Here is a 20750-nt window from a genome sequence, read left to right as displayed (position 1 = left end):
TGCCTGAACCCAGATATTGTTTACATGCGAGAACTGGACACTTTCTACCACTTTTTTTTTCATGTCCCCGTATTTCGCATCCATAACGAAGGATGGGTTGAATTTCTTTTTCAAATATTTTGAAAAATGTTCGATATGTCCAAACTAATTTGAAAACACATATTAATTAGATGCCCTTTCCCCGTTTAACGCCAAATGTGATACTTCTCTTGTTAAATGTAATGATGGAGTAATCAATAGTCCAAGGTACTTCTTTTCTTAAACAAATTCTACAATTTCATTACGATAATACCATTTTTCACATTGTTTAGGATTTCCACCCATACGAAAAATAATTATTTTTGTTTTTGAAAGGTTGACGTCTAACTTAAATGTTGAACAGCAGTCATCATGAATATTCAGTTGCTCTTGTAGCCCACTTACTCTATCTGACATGTATAATAGTTTAACACATATGTGCCTCTCAGAAGTGATGGACTCGTGGCTTAAAAGCATGTGTATTTATGAACTCAAGGTATCCTCTAAGTACAATACAGTACTATTAAAATTCGTTCAAAGTTATTCGTGCAAGTGTTTTGAAACTACCATTGGAATATGCTGTGTAGTGTAGATTATGGTTGCTGAAAAGGGTCGGTGAAGCAGCGAGCTTCCGCCAAAGTTCAACATGTTTAGATCATTTTTGTTGTCTACGCTGTAACGTAGATATATTTACAGGGTTAACCCGATGCCTCCACTACTCGAAATCAAGTCTTTGAGAGGCTTTTAGAAGATGGAATCACATGACGATAAGGAAGATATGTGACAAACAATACAGAAATTGTTAACCATCAAGATTCGTTACTACACTGTCTGATGATAATTTGTAATTCTTTGGGCATATGTTCTTTTGGGTTGATGGGTGTTTGTTTGTTGGGGATCTTTATTTGATTATATGTGATAAGGGTTATGTCCCTTGGCTGTTAACCACTGAATATAAGGTTCTCGAGAGGCATATAGAAGTTGGTATTTAAGTATAAGGCAAACTGTTATGGATGTCAACTTCTTCTTTATTGTATACACAACGTTTCTGTGCTGTTCCTTGCCCCTTCGTCAGGTGACGAAGTGTCTTACACTGAACATTAGTTCGAATACCTGTCTCCTACGTAGCGAACGTCGTTATGGGATTTTCTGCCGCTTTTCGTGGGTTTATCCGATGATTATTAAAAGATAGAAATGAATAGTATGGAAGGCATACTTCATGCCAGGACTATCAAATAAGGGTGCGCTTATTATTAATACAATGTCAACTTGACTTGCCACAACACAGAAACGGCCTTAGTCAAACAGCATACACTTGAACTGTCAAAGCGAAGGACTATCTCAGTAATACAATTTCAAACAAGATACATTCCCAGTAATACCCTCTCCCTGAAAACGATCCCTGTACAATGTTATGGATATACGGCTATAACGACCCTGGCTACCACCCATCAGTGATGTACGTATGGTGTAAGTACAGTCTCGGTATCTTGTCATAAGAGGTGACGTAACGCGGAGCTCGCTACTGTGTAATGACTATTGCTGACTACAGGCGTAAAGGATAACATTGGTTGGCGTGTGTAAACAGGTGAACTCATGCTGCTTGTGGTAGTTATGTCTGGAGAGTTTGGAGAGAGTTGAAATACCCATACGCTGTCGTGTTGATATGTGACACCAGTGTTATTCTGTCGTAACAGTGAAGTGTACATGTGGCATACATGTAGATTACCAGACAAGTCCCCGTTAGACGTTTTATAGCGGATGTATCTACCTGGTACATGTGTTGTAGTTATTGTATAAATATCTTAAATTATCGAAATGCAACTTTGAAAAAGGATGTTGTATGGGGGGTACAACAAAAGGGCATCGCTTGCATAAAGATAGTGTCTCAATGCAAGTGTCACAGTTGACAATACGACTGTATATTAATTATACTATTCAAATACAAATATATATTAAAAAAGTGGTGAAAGTTATGTGAAAAATATGTGAATGGTTCACTGAAAATCAGCCCTTCCCTATTAGTTGCAAATGCTATTTGCACAATTTGCAGTAAAACTTATACTATAGTAAATATTGTAATTACAAATGATCAAACTGGGTTCAGTGTGGGTGACAAATAGAGCGATTAGAAGAATGTTATGTTATGTTTTCTTTACAAGTCTGCTGACGGGTTAAGTCGAATTTCTGTAACTACCGTTAAACAATGTAAATTGTTATGCAACGAATATTGGTATTTGCATTAGTTTGCATAATGAGGATGAAATTTCCTATGACTGTCCACTTGGTCCAAGGGAGACTACTCTGCAAAACGAAGCTGAAGAGTAGAAAAGTAGAGAAGATGAATATTTCGATGATGCTTCCACTTCCTTGCTTGTGTATTTGTGTATAAGTGGCGCTCTGAACCATTATAACACCACGATGTTTGAATTTCTGTAAAAGTGGTGGTCTGTTAACTAGCGAATACTGCAACAGGTCAAAGTCATGTCTCAGATGGAGCGAGTTTTGAGATGCATGGCGATGTATGGTGAGTACAAGAAGAGGCGTCTACGGGGAGTGGGTTATTCCATGTCATGTACAGCTCCCACCCTAATGACAGCCGATGACCGAAAACCGTCCCGACCCCACACGTTATGTCATTACACAAGGTGTACAACAGCTGTATGGCCATCAGCACTGTAACTCAGAGGAATGACTCATGAAGCGGGAAACTGACATAAATTGCACACATGACATAGAGCTCGGGTGTGGCATGTAATATACAAATAGTGCACAATGTATATGGTGTTAAAAGTACACGTGGAATATAAGAAAATGATACAATTTACAGAGAGAAAATGCTGGGTGGGGTTGTGTGCATGTGGCATAGAGTAGATGTGTAATATGTGTGAATTGTGACGTTGAGTATACACGTGACGAGGAATATACGAGAGACACAGAGTTAACGTGTGCCATACAGTATACATGTGGCATAGGACATGCATGTGGCATAGATGATATATGTGACATAGAGTATATATCCTATTGATTATTCATCTGACATTGAATGTATCTGTGTATTGAGTGTGTAAATTACAAAGAATTGGATGTCGCTAAGGATATATAGGTGGCATATAGAATATACATGTGGCATAGAATATACATGTATGTAGCTATGGGTGGCACAGACAGAGTAAATGTATTGCACAGAGTATACATGTGACATGTGCTGTATGTGTAGTATAGCCTGTCTGTTTCATTGTATATACATATGTCACTTAGAGTACACATGCAAATGCCGTCCACACAAGCCGTCCACACAATCCGTCCACACAATCCGTCCACACTCCGCCCACAATCCGTCCACACAATCCGTCCACACAATCCGTCCAACGTGGCATGATGAACATGGTTTGATGCAGTCTATTATTTTAGGGCGGTGTGGTAGCCTAGTGGTTAAAGCGTTCGATCGTCACCCCGAAGACCCGGGTTCGATTCCCCATATGGGTACAACGTGTGAATCCCATATCTGGTGCCCCGTCGTCCTGTTGCTGGAATATTGCTAAAAGCGGCCTAAAACCAAACTCACTCACTCTCTTTTGTCCGTTTTGTTAATGGCCAGCTTAAAGACACTTTGAATGTTCATATAGGAAACTCTCTATATTTATACTCAGAGCAAAGACTGTCAGTAATAGGCATTCATGAGTCAAATACGAAAGTGAACAGAACTGCTATCGACATTTCTCTAATCCTAAATCCCATTAATTCGATTATTTATATTTGTTATAAATCAATGTACTACATGTAGTAATGTTTCCTGCATAAACATCTGGTCAATTGCTGCATATTATCATTTCTACGACTTTATTGAATTCGCATACACGTGTGTTTGATGCACATAATGTCTCTTTGGTGGCAACGTTCTTAAAAACGTCAAATACGAGTAACAGCAGGCATTCCGAATGTTACTCAAGACTGTACTTCTGTCCTGGCAGGGTGCCATGATACGAGTCGTGAATCTCTACATACCGAGCATATGTGCCCGGGTATCACTTACCGGTTCTTGTAGCGCCACACGCTCACATCAAGGGGGGCGTGTGATAATTACTGTGCAGCCATGCGCATATCGCCACAGTTATTTATTATGGTGGAGAGGAGACATTGACATGACATTTAATGTTCCACTGATGACAGTGATAGATACAGATTAGCTGTATTATACCAGTGCAATGACTTGAAATAACCTGCTTCGTATTAAAAAAAACTACGTTTGTAGATTAGAACATTATCGGACATGCTCCCCGTCTAATTGCCCAGAAACAAGACAACATCTGTTCATAAAGAACTTGTCAGATCTTCGTCAAACACTTTCCCTATCCATATTCATTGTATGAAAATTTGATTAATTTGATTACCTTCATTTGCATACACATTTAACTCCGAAAACCATCACCGAGTAAACGCAATCGCTAAACAACTCGGTTCATATGTACTAAACGAGCATCCCGCACAACTCGCTTTTCATTCTACAGTCGCTTTAGCAAATAAAGTTCAAACAGGGCAAACGTTAATGGAGGCTACACCCACGGGCGCAGAGAGTAAGTATGACACTATCAGTGGAAAATTCTCGTACCATCAATAACACTGCTTTCTACCTTCATTTGTGTACTTTCGATGCCTGATAGGTGATTCTTGCGAGTACACACGTAGACAGAGTGAATATATCTGTGTCTGGGAAAATTCCGATATATTTGTAATAAGCTTTACGTTCAGTAGTAAATGTAAGAGCGAACATGGGCATAAATACCCGTGATTCGGCGTGTCCATCAAAACCAAACTTCACACCCACAATCGGATACTTGGATACTAATTTGATCTCGGGAAACGACAGGAAATTTAATTATTGACTTCACGAATAAACATTTACTAGGTGTCCCTGGACATAAGATAACCCATCAGCTACTTCTAAGTCGACAGTTTTTACCGTATTATAACCTACACTGCAGTTTTCAACGACCTCACCCTAAACACACGGAAACAGATTTATGTGTTTTCTTAGAGTAATATGATACCATGCGTAACTGTACAAGGTTACTGGTTAGCAAAGCTGCAGTGGCTTTATCATTTGGATGCATATGAATATGCCCTTGGACAGATAATATTATTGCCAACAAAAATACATTTACCGAGATTATCTGGAAAAATGTTTAGCACTATAATGTCTGAGGGAACGAGTGTGTGTCAATACCACGATAGCGTACGAGGGTAAGAGAGGAGGTTTTGCGGCGCGTTTATCAATTTTGGCAGTAGAAATGCGGCAGAGAATTCTGAGAATCTGTGAAAACACGTGCGTGCTGACACTTAACGGATTAGCAGATCCAGGCGCAGGTTGCTGTGGTTACCACTCAGCAGAACAATACACTTTTGTACGTCGTATTCCTTACTACAAGATCTATTCCATATTGATGTAGAGTCATTTCACCCTTCAGAAAAATGGAACAGAAAAATGTGAAAACCAACAACGTTGTAACGTTGTAATTTTAGGTTTTAAGGAATATGTAATTGCTGAATTTGCAGTGAGTCATCCATGGGCCTGTGCGACAGTTACTATATACACAGTCCACGGTAGACATGCATTCCTTTAACGTGTTCTTTGCGAATGACTTTTCGCTTTTAAGCTTTATTCGGGGGCTGTTTTGACCTGGGCAGCATGTGTTATGTGAACACTGCAAGCAAATACACAATGTAGTCACCCCAAAGACTGTGACTAACTCTACTTACTTCTTTTAGCGTTCTAATTTGTATGCATTCGTCCTAAAAGACATTTTACCAGAACAGAGAGAGTTGCTATGTTTGATAATATTACACTGTGAAAAAGAAAATAAACGCAAACACCATAGAGGTAAACACAAGTCATAGTCGCAGATAGCCTTACTGCACATTCCCGAGTCTTCCTAGCATACGATGCATGTAATATGTTTGCCCGTGCATGTAGAATGTTCGAAAATGTGTTTCCACTTACAACACATCAAAGTGCGTCTTAAGTCAAGGGTGAAAACATTTCCTGGGACATATAGTCTGTCAAAATGAGTCTGTGTAAAACAACGATTCTTAGAAACTGTTCAGTCTGCAGGTATTCTCAGGGAAATATGTGTTGGTGAGAATATTTTCCACCATGACAAAGACTATAAGGAATGGGTAGACCAATACATTTTTCAAAACATTATAGCTAAGATGTTAAAGAAACAAGTTTATACATAAATGTATATTGATATATTTTATTCCAGGTTCTGAACTCGGGTTCAAGGATACTGGATAATGTATATACAAACACAACACAGTTCCTAATAAATAAGACATGATTTGATCTCTGATGTTTCACGCTCTCATATATACCATTTATATATCTCCTACTTATAAATGTAATGTTACCATTTCATATGGTAACACCACTGAATGATGTTATGCGAATCATTGGTCATGAGTGCTCGACCAATAGGTTGTCCAACCTCGATCAGGGGCTGCAGGCCTGACGTCATCAGCGTTTGTCGCGGCACCACTGGCTGAGGAAATGTCTGTATACAGCAGCAAACCTCGCGACCCTGGCCACACCGATGTTTCATATTTCCGCAGTTGCACAGAAGAATTATAACTTTTAAGGTATCAGTAATATCGGTGCGGGACGGTCCATCTTTACGAGTCTTGCTAGACGTTTCGTTTCTGAACATAACAGAATTAAAGAACTTTCAGTTTGGTCGGTGCTGGAAGGCATAGCAATGCGGCCCTAACTATGTGATGTTTGGTTAGAAAAAGCAGCACTATGCAGACCATCCGTGCCAGTTATCACAGTCAAGGTCATTTTTGTCAAGAAGTTTGAAGTAGCTGTATGTCCCGCCTCACCCAGTGATTTGATATAGGAACATGGAAGAGTAAGCCTGTGATTGTGCTGGAATGCGCAGCATTACAGCCCTAACCATGTATATATCCGCGTAATGGAATATGCAGCTTCACTGGTCCTTTGGGATATAGTAGCAAATCACTGACCGAGGTGACAACCCGCTTATTGATCTCGCTGTCGATATGCATGTTGTCAAGTCTATGCTTTCAGAGCGCTTTGATCAGATCCAGAGCCTTCCTACCCACGCTTACAGGTTTGAGGGCTTAAGGTCACGAAACATCACTAGTGCATGGCTCCGCCTCAAGTCCGTCATTATAGGACCTTCATTATCACGCAGTGGTGGGGAGGTAACTGCAGATCTAGATGTTTATATATCATAGGACATGCTGGTCACAGTGCGACTCTTGGATCTCATCTTCTCCAGGGCGCCTTCAGCAATGTTGACCCTGGCATCACTGTCCTCCAGCTCCTGCTGTGCTTTGCGGTAACGTCCCATGTTGACTGCCGCAATCTCCTCCTACAAAACAAATGGGTTGATAATTCACTTTTTCATCCAAACCTGGCTTCATAAGGAGAAATCGATTGGGTAAGATCAAGCGATATCTCCTTAAAGATATATGCGACGGAATTGCATCACAACGTGTGACGTCATTAGTTACCAGGATGCCACAATCAAATAAAATCACTAATGTTTCTGTCATTAAAGCTGGTACGCTCTTCATTTTACACCAAGGAGACGATTGTATACAAAAGGATGGTTTTAGATAATCAGTAAGTTTAATATGATCTGGATATCAAACATACTACCCATCTAAAGTTTAGACTCACTTGAAGCACTCACTATATGTTGTGTATATTATATATAGTTACATCGAGGATGAATTTCTCCACTAACTTGGGATAACCAACTGCAAACTTTATGCAGATGAATTGCACGAGGATCATGCATCAAACGGCTGAAAAGCATGTGCAAATATTGTGCATGTGAACAGCTGCGTTTTGTGTACAATTTTGTCATGAATTCGCTAATTTTCACTCAGTTTCATCATTTACTGAACTCACGACAATAATCTTTTCAAAGTTACGAATTTGTTTTCATGTGTAAACAGTACCTTTAAACAGTATGGGACATTTTGCAAAATCTAGTTTAGAACAGCTACATTTACACTAGTGAGTCTAAACTTTTGATGGGTGGTATATATCAACACTCGCTGATAAACGTTGCCATATCCTCATCAGGCTTATCAGATCTAAAGTTGTATCAGTTTGTGTCGCAATACTTTCGGTCATCAGGAAAGAGACAGTTTGTCCTGATCCAAGATCAACATTTTCACATTCTTCATGTGATCATAAATTCCCATGTTCTGGTAAATCTGTTTCCTCTGAAGCGCCCTATGACCACATGTTCTCCTCCGCAATATGAGAAGGAACTTTGCTTACTCGGCTGATAAGTTAATTGTTGTTAAGTGGTGGATCTAATGGGAATCTATTTCCATTACTGATGCCAGTAGTTGTTTATGAAGGAACACGCCATGTAAGATTCACAGAAATAACAAGGGGAAGAAGGTAGACGTATCATTCTGCTTAAAAAAATTCTCAAAAAAGACGTAAGGTATTGAGAGAAAGACATAAAATGTCCCGAATGCTGCCACTACTGCCTGGCTCAGTTCCCTCACAAGCATGTGCCACGCCTCACGATGGTCACTCTTGCGGAACCAAACCGCAACACGTGATATCCATGTACAGCGCGTGCCACGTGCATCTATCCTGCAGACGTTTAATGTCAGATCACTCACAGGTTTGCCGGGGACCTTAATTTAACTGAACTTTAATTCGTTTATAATGACCGTGGCATCTTTGTCTCAATTCCCTGACACGACACTTGAAAGAGCTGTGCTGGGTTAACGCGAGTAGGTTTCATCATTGCAGATACATTTGGGTTCTTCTAATTGCCGTACCACAGGAAGATCCCAGTTGGCTTGTGTATGAGGGTTGTGTGGAACACGACTGTTGCATAATGGCTTCCAGGAGAGGTAAAAATGAGATAGTCAAAAGGAATACAGTAGTGTTGTTTTCATTTGGTCTGTTAACCGCCCCTCCCCCCACTCTGCGCTATTGTTAACACTGTATTGTTCCACTCGTTCCCTCCTATTGTTAACACTGTATTGTTCCACTCGTTCCCTGTACTGTTCCACTCGTTCCCTCCTATTGTTAACACTGTATTGTTCCACTCGTTCCCTCCTATTGTTAACACTGTACTGTTCCACTCGTTCCCTCCTATTGTTAACACTGTATTGTTCCACTCGTTCCCTCCTATTGTTAACACTGTATTGTTCCACTCGTTCCCTCCTATTGTTAACACTGTATTGTTCCACTCGTTCCCTCATATATCATTTCAGAATCACGAGCATCTTTTGGCGTTACACTATATATTTCTCTCACGTCCGTAAATAGTTTACAATCATGTGTTTTCCAGAATTTGTCAATTTATGTTGAGGTTGCAATCAACAACTGTAATTAAATTCAATTAAATATGTTGACATTCAAAACATGTAGAAAGTAAGATAAAAATGATAATATTCAAATCGAATAAATACAGTGATAACAAGACATATCAGCAAATAGGAACAAAACAAATGTTGTCCACTTTAGAAACCCTTCCCAGCACAGATCGCAGTTTGATTAATATAACGGTTTGGCAGGTGATTGCATTGAATCTTGTTGAACCTTCGATTATGGTTAGACATGAAGAAGACACGTTAGATAACTGTATAAATCTTCGAGTGATTCCCTACCATCTTTAATTACACAATTTAATGTCATATCCTATGGGGTTTTTTAAAACGGTACATAAAAAACATTGTTTCATGCTTCGGTTATTTTGGGGATAATTACGAAGTAAGAAATAGAACTTTTACAAAACAAAATTCGCAAACATTTCCTGGCTAAGCGCTGGGTTTTATATCACAAGTTGTTAAACCACACATAGACATTTTAGACACTATATAAAGCTTGGTAATGCCACTAAAACCAGTTACGGTTTGAGCAAGAACATATACTTACTATGTCCGATAAATATGGACACATTCGTGGAAAAATAGAACCGTACAAACTTTCTGTAATAAGACACTTAATAACATTGTAACCTCGTCCCAAACAAGAATTAAATAAATGAAAGTATCGGACATACTCTCAATGAATGATTGAGCAAAGAAGTATGGGATGACCAAAATAATGGAAATGGCATTAAGCAATTAAAGACGCAAAATGTTGTTGAATTGTGTGGTTTTAATGTAACATCTGGGAACCATCGTCGAATTTCAGCATTGTTTAGATGTCGATCTTGACCCTTGCCACGAAAACTGGACATTTTAAAAAACCACCAACTCATCTTCTAGAAAGAATTTGCCGATAATAACAGAATTATTGAGAATGAATTACATTACTTAATATGAAGTCTCTTCACGAAACTTTAAGACACGCACATTTTAAATATCGCATGTTATTAATCCTACTTATACAAATCTAACTCAATTGAACAAACCTCAATATTTGTCAGAAAAGTCAGAAATTGTACAAATCCTTTTAGCAAGCACACTGTTAACAGATGTAGAAACGAAAACAATTATGTAACTCATGATTATTATTTTACTGTGTATATTACCATGTAAATGCTCTTTTGTACTTGAACCGAACAGTATCCTTCGTATGGTTTATGTATACTTGTACTTATTGTCTTCCCGTGTGTCACAAGTCTCATGGCTGGACGTTACTTTTACATTACAGCCATGTTTTGTATATACACAGGTTATGTAACGCGTGACTCATAAATAAACTATTCCGCTCTCTGCAACTGTAGGAATTGTGATCTCAACAATCACCGAGCGTGAACATCTAGACAGGATCTCATTAGGCTTTGTCATTTGTTAAAGATCACATATACTCTAGGGGGGTACAAATACATAAATCACTAACTGGCATCGCTATAAATGAAACCCCGTCATTAAAACTACTCACTTCGATCTTTAATCAACTTAAATCGACCTTTTTGACAACAGTGCACAATTCTCACCCGCGAACGAAATTTCAACCAATCAGAGCGGGGCGTCTCTGTGACGTCATATGAGGAATAGATATGATGGCCGATGCAGAATTCATCTACATTTCAGGGGGTAAATTATCTTGTTTACCGGTTTGTATAAACCTGAATTGGTGACAACTGTTGTGGAAAATGAAAGCTATATGTTCTCACAATCTACTGTCATATAATTTTGTCTCCTGCTTTGCCTAGTTTCCGAGTTACAACTTGTTTTCATAGACGATTCTGTCAAAATCGTTTGGTGTCGTTAGGCCTTATTTGTATAATGACTGATCCAAATTGATCCCATTTCAGTGTTTTTTTACCTCGATATTTAATCATGTCATGTAAAAATATGACGTCTATTACGTATGATATTAAAAATTGACATTTGATTTATTTGAATCGGTAAACTAAACAACCCTATTTTGCCATTGCTAGAAGAATCTGAAATTTTGCTTAGGTAAATAGGTACATACACTTTTAACACACAGCAAATGCTTATATGTATTTCTTATGCAACAATGAAGTTCTGTTTGTATTCTCAAAACAGTGTCGGCCCATAGTTTTCACATGCAATTAAAATTGCATGCAATACAGCAATTAATACTCCCTCGTTGTGACCCGTGTTAGGTGGTATAAACCTACACATGTTATTTGTCATCATTCACTTGATGGTCAGTTAATGAATTTATAACAGGTATAATTAGTGGTAACACCACTTAGATTACCCGACAAAGGTTCCCATTTGGCATTTCTTGTGTCTGGAGTAAATATTCAACATTATAAACATCGATCAAAGGATTAACCGATAACACGCTGATTAATTAATTTACCATTATCTTACACAGCGGATTTGTCAAAAGGTAGTGTTTATGTATGTAGATTTACTAATCAATACTGAATACACTCTGTCGTGTCTGTGTCTACGTAAAAACAACGTCCTTCCTTCCAAGGATTATCCGCCAATACAGTGATTGATTGCTCATTATTGGCGAACTAAATTACCGTTTTTAAAGAATGGCGGACATTATGCAGTCAGTTGCCAGGTGTGCTATCTTGGGTGACCAATGAGACTATACACCAATGTGACATACCTGAAACGATATGTCACCTTTTCGTATATTAGACTGTTAAAAGACGCATTACTTGGAACAGCTGGAGATGAATGGCATATCACTCGTTTTTGTGGATATTGATGGATACATTCCTCGAGCAAGGTAATAGCCTGACATTGTTCTTATAAATTTAATCTGTTTTAATTTTAATAGTTGCATTTTGTTTTTATTCATTTGTCGTAGCATTCAACAGAATCGTTGTTTTCGCCGTAAAGTGTAATGAGACATACACTAGGGCGTGTGTGCGAATTATGATTCACATTAGCAAACTATAAAATGTCTAGATATTGCAGTCCTGTTATAAATGCACTATAAGTGTCAGCAGATCGTCTGCTTTTTATTAAGTTTCAAAATGCATACAAGTATGATAATAAACTAATTAGGGTTATAAGACCAAATATAAAGACGTACATTGACTAGTATCTACATACTGGTGAGTGCACGTTAACCACGTGAATGTAGCAAGAAATTTGTCGCGCAGTATTGTCACTTCGACCCGCCACCCCACCCCCCCACCTCGCTTCTGTGGAAGAAATCGTTATGTTATAAGTTGTGTCATGCAAAATGCTTTTGGTTATGATTCAAATACATATTTAACTACGAGTAGAAAGTAGTTTTGATTTTCTAACTTGATGAAAACAAACCATAATCTCATTAATTCTAACAGACTTTAGCCCGTGACTTCACGATTTTCAAAAATGGCGGCGCCCTATCGCGAACATCCGCCAGTCTGAGTATAAATGCTATTTAGGTTTGTTTCACCGAGTTACAAAATCAATTCGTGGAAAAATAGAACCGTACAAACTTCCTGTAATAAGACACTTAATAACACTGTAGCCTCGTCCCATACAAGAATTAAAAAAATGAAACTATCGGACATACTCTCACTGAACCTTATCATGAATGATTGAGCAAAGAAGTATGGGATGACCAAAATAATGGAAATGGCATTAGGCTTAGATCTTACAGACAATTAAAGACGCAAAATGTTGTTGAATTGTGTGGTTTTAATGTAACATCTGGGAACCACCGTCGAATTTCAGCATTGTTTAGATGTCGATCTTGACCCTTGCCCCGAAAACTGGACATTTTAACAAACCACCAACTCACCTTCCAGAACGAATTTGTCCACGAAAATAACAGAATTATTGAAGATGAATTACATTACATAATATGAAGTCTCTTCACGAAACTTTAAGACACGCACATTTTATATATCGCATGTTATTAATCCTACCTATACAAATCTAACTGAATTGAACAAACCTAAATATTTGTCAGAAAAGTCAGAAATTGTACAAATCCTTTTAGCAAGCACACTGTTAAAAGGGTATCCTCCCAAAACTTCCACATCACAAAACTTCCACAGCTTATAACAACAACATTTCTGGTTGACTGCACACACTTCACCATACTGATTATCTCAGTCTGTAATGGTTTAACCCATTAATCAGTAATGAATACAAACTGTCACTTAGTAATAAATTATATATTTTATTAAGTCAGGGTTATTAACAAAAATACATATCTTTTCTAGTTACATATAACAGCCTATGTTAACATTTATATAAAACCTATGTCGTGTAGTGTCCAAGATTTCACCCGCACATTTGACAGCCATAACCCTGTCACTCCTTACTGTTGTTGGAGCATTATATACTGTCACAGTGTCAACATGCAGTCTTTACTTGTTTTTTACATGACAGGGACATCCATATGTAAATCTTTTGCCTATTACATATTCTTTAAACATACTGAAGTATCTGACTGACAAATTTCAATTATCTTTTAAAGTAAACATATAAAACTGGCTATTGTTACAAATGTCACTACCGTTATTGTGTCACTACCATAACAATTAATGCCAATGTCCATACCATAACATTATCAATTTCCTTATTTAATTAAAATTGATTTATGTGTTTATGCCTGGATTTGGCAGTGCAAGTATGTTTGGTAGTAGAGCCTCAAGTAAGAATAATACAATTCATATTCTCATTTTGAATTTGTCGGTACATGTTACTTTATATTTGCAAATCAGAATTGAAAGGAATTGTTTGGCTTGTTGGACCCTTTTACGCAATAAATATAAAATTTCAACACTCATTATATTGTAAAACTACATATTTTGACATACATCTACATCAAATGTACATTAAGCTTGCATAATTTATGTTTTGCAAATTCAGAATTCTATGAACGTAATCAACAACGTTTCAAGGTAAAACAAGAAAACAAAATTTGCCTGCATGAAATATGCACGAATTTATATTATATATATTTCAGATTTATTAACTAACTGCTCTCTTCTCTACTAAAATCTCTATTCTGCTAAGCCAGGTCATGTATCATTATCTGTTCTTTCAGTTCAGTGATGAGGAGTTGTTGTTTTAACAATGTGTGGTAGTATTGAGATGTGGAAGTTTGGGGATGTGGAAGTTTTGGGATATAACCTGTTAAAAGATGTAGAAACGAAAACAATTATGTAATTCATGATTATTATTTTACTGTGTATATTACCATGTAAATGCTCGTTTGTACAGGAAACGACCAGTATCCTTCGTATGGTTTATGTATACTTGTACTTACTGTCTTTCCGTGTGTCACAAGTCTCATGGCTGAACGTTACTTTTACATTACAGCCATGTACAGTATGTTTACATACACAGGTTATGTAACGCGTGACTCATAAATAAACTATTCCGCTCTCTGTAACTGTAGGATTTGTGATCTCAACAATCATCGAGCGTGAACATCTAGACAGGATCTCATTAGGCTTTGTCATTTCTTAATAGCTCTCATTGCTGCAAGCAGTGAACGCATTGGGCAGAACGTGTGTTGTGAAACCTGTCGCACAGACGCCATTCACCCAGTAACAATCACACATTCAGCAAGTGGATCATTATACACTGACACTTCATCAAACCCCGCCCTGGAATGCAGGGACTAGTGGAGTGACTTCCTTCAGTCAGAGTGAAATGATTACCTGCAGATGAAGGAAGGATAAATAATCCTGAAAATATCCAACCTACGTACGCGTGGTATGAAGTATTTAACAATTTACAAACATTATGCAAAATGATAGTCACATAAGTTATTTCCCTAGCCGCAGTTGTTACTGTTATGTGTAAGAGGAGAAAGTTTCAACTTGCATTGATCGCTTATGATCTGGAAACTGACACGCTATTCTCACTCAAGATCTAAATACATTTCCCCCGTAATGTATAACCTGCATAATACTGAGGATTCAGCCATAAGGTATCTTATTTATCAATTCATACATAGATTTTATAGCTTCATACACATTGTTGTTCTTTATATAAGTTGCATTTAGTCCAACTGATTATACGTTTATTCTACTGTTACGATTTCTCAGATACCTCGTGTCTCATAGACCAACTGACCAGGTAGTGTATATGTTATATTGTCTTGTCCTTTTGATTATATGTTTGTATGTATACCGCGTGACGCGTAAATGAAATATCTTTTTATCTATCTTTATCTTACATTAGTATTCACCAACGACTTCCTTTCATGATGAACTGTTACCTGCGGTATCAGCAAGCTCACTTTAATTTCTGGGCTGGGCAATTGTAAAATTCGCAAACTCGAGTTCGATTCTGTGTAAATGGTCCTTGACACGAGGTGATTATTATGATCACACATCTCTATTTACATTTGGACAACATGGCAGGTTACGATCATCCTATTATCATCTCACAATTGACGGTAAATGTTAACAGTCCCCATACCACTTCCCTTTTGACAAAGACAAGAGACGCAGGATGTTGGAATATGTCCCAGTTTGAGTTTGTACGATGGGGAATTGTCTTGTGAGGAAATATCCATGTGGTCAGATATCTGGAACCAGCTTTTCGATAACAGCACGTACTGAGGCCTACCACAGGCAGTAACATGTCAGGTTTAGCATGTTTCGAAATCTCACGACGGGTTACACAAGTTCCCAGAATAACTCTCAAGTGATTGAACCTTGATTTATATAAAACTTATGGCAACCAAAAATAAGTATGCTAAAGAATAAAACATCAGCTCCTTCTTATAAACACCTCTAATCGGGATGAAGTTAGTCTTTTGTGAGATAATGTGACATAACCGAAAATACAACTTCTGCATTCACAAAAAACAGTCGCTTGATTAATTGCGAACATTTACCCACCCAACTGTTGAGTTGAACAACAAACAAACAAACTTACAGCCTCCTCAACCTGTGTCTTCATGGATCTGATCTTAGCGTTCTGCTTGTCCAGGACATCTTGCATTCTCTCTTGGTTCTTCCTCTCTTCCTCGATCTGGAAGGTCAGCTCCTTCATGCGACGCTCGAAGTGTCTGGAGTTCTTGGTGGTCTCGGCGTGACGTTGTTGTTCCTTCTCCAAGTCGATCTCCACCGTGCGTACCTGGTACAGTTATCACATTATCACCATGGCATGACCATTACATGACATACGTATTACTGTCCTACTTTAATCTATCCTACTCACCCCTACCTTACAACCTACCATTCTCTACCCTACCACATCCCCCACCCCACCTCCACACTAACATTCCACCTCCCTAACACTACCTTACCACCACCCGTACAATAACTTGTCACCTCTCCCATACCACCTTGTCACCTCTCCCATACTACCTTGTCACTTCTCCATACTACCTTGTCACCTCCCCAATACTACCTTGTCACTTCCCCATACTACCTTGTCACCTCCCCAATACTACCTTGTCACTTCCCAATACTACCTTGTCACCTCCCCAATACTACCTTGTCACTTCCCCTTCCCCATACTACCTTGTCACCCTCCCCCCATACTACCTTGTCACTTCCCCATACTACCTTGTCACCTCCCACAATACTACCTTGTCACTTCCCCATACTACCTTGTCACCTGCAACAATACTACCTTGTCACTTCCCCATACTACCTTGTCACCTGCAACAATACTACCTTGTCACTTCCCGATACTACCTTGTCACCTGCAACAATACTACCTTGCAACTGCAATACCTACCCTTTGTCACTTCCCGATACTACCTTGTCACCCTGCAACAATACTACCTTGTCACTTCCCGATACTACCTTGTCACCTGCAACAATACTACCTTGTCACTTCCCGATACTACCTTGTCACCTCTGATTACTACCGTTACAACCAAGAAGAACATGGTACAACCTATTGGCAACCGTCTTCATGAGTTTCTCCTTTTGCATCCTTTGAAAACGAAACATTAACAACACAGCTTGAATTGTAACTTCTGCTTGAATGACTTGAATTCTATTAATGTTTTTCAGTAAAACAAACTATTCTCATTAAACTGTGATAATCGTGAAATCGTCATGTGCTATTCAGGTGACAGATGAGACATACCCGCTGTTCCAGTTTCTGAATGGTCAAAGTGTCTGACTTGGACCTGTGGGAATCTGAACTGTCAAGTCGTGTCTGAAGTTCTCGGACCTGATTCTCCAAACCCTTCTTTACTTTCTCAATAGTGCTACTGTGTTCCTGCTCCGAGTGGAGCTCGTCAGAGATACGAGTGGCGTCAGCAATAGCACGCTTGTAGTTCTCTTGGGCCGCTCTCAGGTCGGAAGTCATTTCATCAAGGTCAGACTGAAGCAGACGACAAATCAATGTCTCTTTTAGTCAAATAGAATCTTAGATTAAGAACTCTTAGGATTAATGAATTATTTGCACGCTGTGACATCGTTTAGATCGTATACATACGTCCAGGCAGGAAGGTGTTTGGTCTAACTGATTATGACTAACGTGCTTTCGTTATGTTGGTAATTACCCAAATCACATAGGATATCATGCCATCACACCAACTTTTGAAGTCTTTCTAAAATGAGATATTGGCCTACAATTTCTAATAATTCGCGAGCCTCCACTTCACCATATTTAAACGCGGGTTGCCACTGTAATCTTTCATATAGTTCACCACTGCTTTCTATCGCGCATCATAAAGTACACCACAAACCTGCATTGCAGATATGTCGACATCCTGTTTCCTCTTCTGCGTACTGACCGAGCTAAGCTGGGAGCTCAACTCGTTCACACGGTCGCTAACCTCGATCAATTCGTTTTCAGTCATTTTTCGTGCTCGCTCTGAAGACTCGAGAGCTGTACGCATTTCATCATTCTCGTCCTTCATGGTGATAGAACGACGTTCCACTGTCTGGAAGGAGTCCCGGGCCTCCTGGAGGGCCCTGTTGTCCTCCTCGACCTGCATCTGTAGATCCTGCCAGGGACAAATAGAGCTTCTTTGAATAGTATGACTGTGGGCATCTGAACACCATGCCACTTTTCTGCGTATTACAAACAACATGTGTATAACACAACAGTCGTAATCCATGTATATTGAATATCAGGTTTTGATTACCACGCCATGTTAACGTTTCATCAGCAATTGATATTCTGAAGTGCAACTGCCTACCTCCATCTGAGACTGTTCTCCCGAACTCCATGCCACTTCACTTTGTATTGTTAACAACAGGTGCATGACAGAACTGTCATAATTCATGTCGTTTACACATTTTCCGCCATACACAAGCTGTCTATCTTTGCTGCCTTTACGATCCAATGTTTTCTCATATTTAGAAATCTCTGATGTAAGTTTTGGCATATGTCCTCAGTATCACATGCCTTAACTGAAGCTATTTTTGCACTCAGCCATATCCCAGCTAAAGGGTGCGTGGTGTAAATAATCTAGTCTCGACGTGCTTATCACCTTTGTGTGGTTTGCTGCCTACCTAGGGGTATGACGCGAGGTGTATGATATTCCTTAATATTTGAATATCAGGTTTGGATTACTTCGCCACCTTAAGGTTTCCCCACCAGTTCTGAAGTCCAACTGCTTACCTTCATCTGAGACTGATATCTCTTGCATGCATTCTCCGCCTCCATCCTGGCCCGGTTAGCATTGTCAACAGCTATCTCGAGATCACTGATGTCACTCTCAAGCTTCTTCCTGATCCTCATGTACTCCGCCTTGGACCTGTTTTCAGCATCCAAGGAATTCTGGAGGTTATCCATGGACCGCTGGAAGTTACGACTGAAATACAAGTTACAGTTTGAGTGGATCTCAAGGAGTGGATCTCAAGGGGCGGATCTCAGGAAAGGGTACTCAGGCGTCCCACAGCTGACCATACCTCGGTGTACATATGGAAGAAACATTACTTGCCATTGATATATTTTGCTATTCACAAGAATTAACTAATCAGTGCCATGTTAGATATGGCTTAGACTATGACTGACTGACTGACCTGACTGGTCAAAGTGTCTGACTTGGACCTGTGGGAATCTGAACTGTCAAGTCGTGAGAGTTCTCCAAACCCTTCTTTACTTTCTCAATAGTGGTTTTTGGTTTTACGCCGCTTTTAGCAATATTCCAGCAACATCACGGCGGGGGACACCAGAAATGGCTTAGACTATGAGAGAAGTATTGTTACATAATGGTGCAAGACACTCTTACAGAGCCTCAGATAGTGACAACACCTAATTATTGTTGAAGTTCATTTTCACGTTCAGTTTTCTGCTCAATTCGTTACCTATCAGTGAATGGAATGTGTGAATGAACTTTTCTACCTAGGGCCTGAAGTGATTTAAGTGGTAGATGAGGTAGAACTGATGCTGATAAAGTGCTGCTATGTTACCGGTGATTTTCAAATTCTTCTTCCTTCTCAGCAACGCGTTTGTCAACTTCAGCGCGGACCTGAGAGATTTCGAGCTGTGCGCGGACAATTTTGGCCTCCTCCTGCTCCAAGGCTGCCTCAGCCTCTATCAATGCAGTCTGAAGATCGGATTTCTCTGTAGAAATGCGTCGGTTAACTTTCTCGACTTCAGCTAGAGTCCGGCTAGCGTCACTGAGTTGGTTGCTGAGAATGACCACTTCCTCTGCCAAAAAAGATCAGCATTCATTTATTACCAGTGAAAAACATATATTTTTTCATTAGTGGATCATGGTTAATGATCGTCCTTATAAAAGTATCGTACGGAAGTGGTGGGCTCGGTTTTACAGGTGCTGGGCGGATTGGAAATTTCTTTTTACGCTGAGGTAACATGCATGGTCGCAGATACTCTCCATTTGCTCAGGGTAAGCCATTAGCTAATCACCTGAGAGATTCTTGTTCTCTCTCCTCAGTGAATCCATTTGGCCATCCATATCCTCCACCTTGCTCCTTGTGCGGTACAGCTCGGCAGAGTAGCCCCGTGACTCTTTCTGAGACACTTCCAGTTCAGCTTTGAGGTCGGCGATCTTGCTCTGGTACTCCTGTACTAATCTGTCAAAGTTACGCTGCTTCTTCTCAAAACTGTTGACAGCAGTCTGGGCCTGACATAAATATATAAGTCCATTAATCATTGATTTCGTAAACATTTTCAGCTGATAATGTTGCTTGAACTCCCAGTTCATATATTCAAATGTTCTCAGCATACTTCAATTCATTTATAAAAATTATAGATTTTATTGGAGGGTAACTGAATGTTGTCAGGAACTGTGTCGCTACTGGCGGTATTAGCTAGGTCAGGCTGTCCAACGATCCAGAACGATGACGCACATTCAGGTCACACTGTACCCGCCCAATGCTCAATAGGAAGCCAACTGGAGGTTAATCTGTCTCTGCTTTCCGACTGGCCAGTAAACAAGGCAT

General features: G+C 39.3%; 1 protein-coding gene across 1 annotated transcript in view; it reads right to left on the bottom strand.

Annotated features, from left to right (window-relative positions):
- Positions 1-6259: 6259 nt before the first annotated feature.
- The window catches only part of LOC124286733 (myosin heavy chain, striated muscle-like), a 32069-nt gene continuing 17578 nt past the window's right edge, over positions 6260-20750 (bottom strand). Inside the window, exons 29-35 of the mRNA XM_046723159.1 lie at positions 20215-20431; positions 19755-19995; positions 18961-19153; positions 18080-18340; positions 17473-17712; positions 16306-16506; positions 6260-7412 (exon numbers count right to left, since the gene is read on the bottom strand). Of these exons, the coding sequence (XP_046579115.1) occupies positions 7263-7412; positions 16306-16506; positions 17473-17712; positions 18080-18340; positions 18961-19153; positions 19755-19995; positions 20215-20431 (1503 nt within the window). The 3' untranslated portion in view covers positions 6260-7262. The remainder of the gene's footprint in view (positions 7413-16305; positions 16507-17472; positions 17713-18079; positions 18341-18960; positions 19154-19754; positions 19996-20214; positions 20432-20750) is intronic.

Source organism: Haliotis rubra, unplaced genomic scaffold (assembly GCF_003918875.1).
Source record: "Haliotis rubra isolate DU_JTF1 unplaced genomic scaffold, ASM391887v1 Scf39, whole genome shotgun sequence".
NCBI lineage: Eukaryota > Metazoa > Mollusca > Gastropoda > Lepetellida > Haliotidae > Haliotis > Haliotis rubra.
The sequence above is the reverse complement of the archived record's forward strand: the minus strand, read 5'-3'. Positions and strand labels throughout refer to the sequence as shown.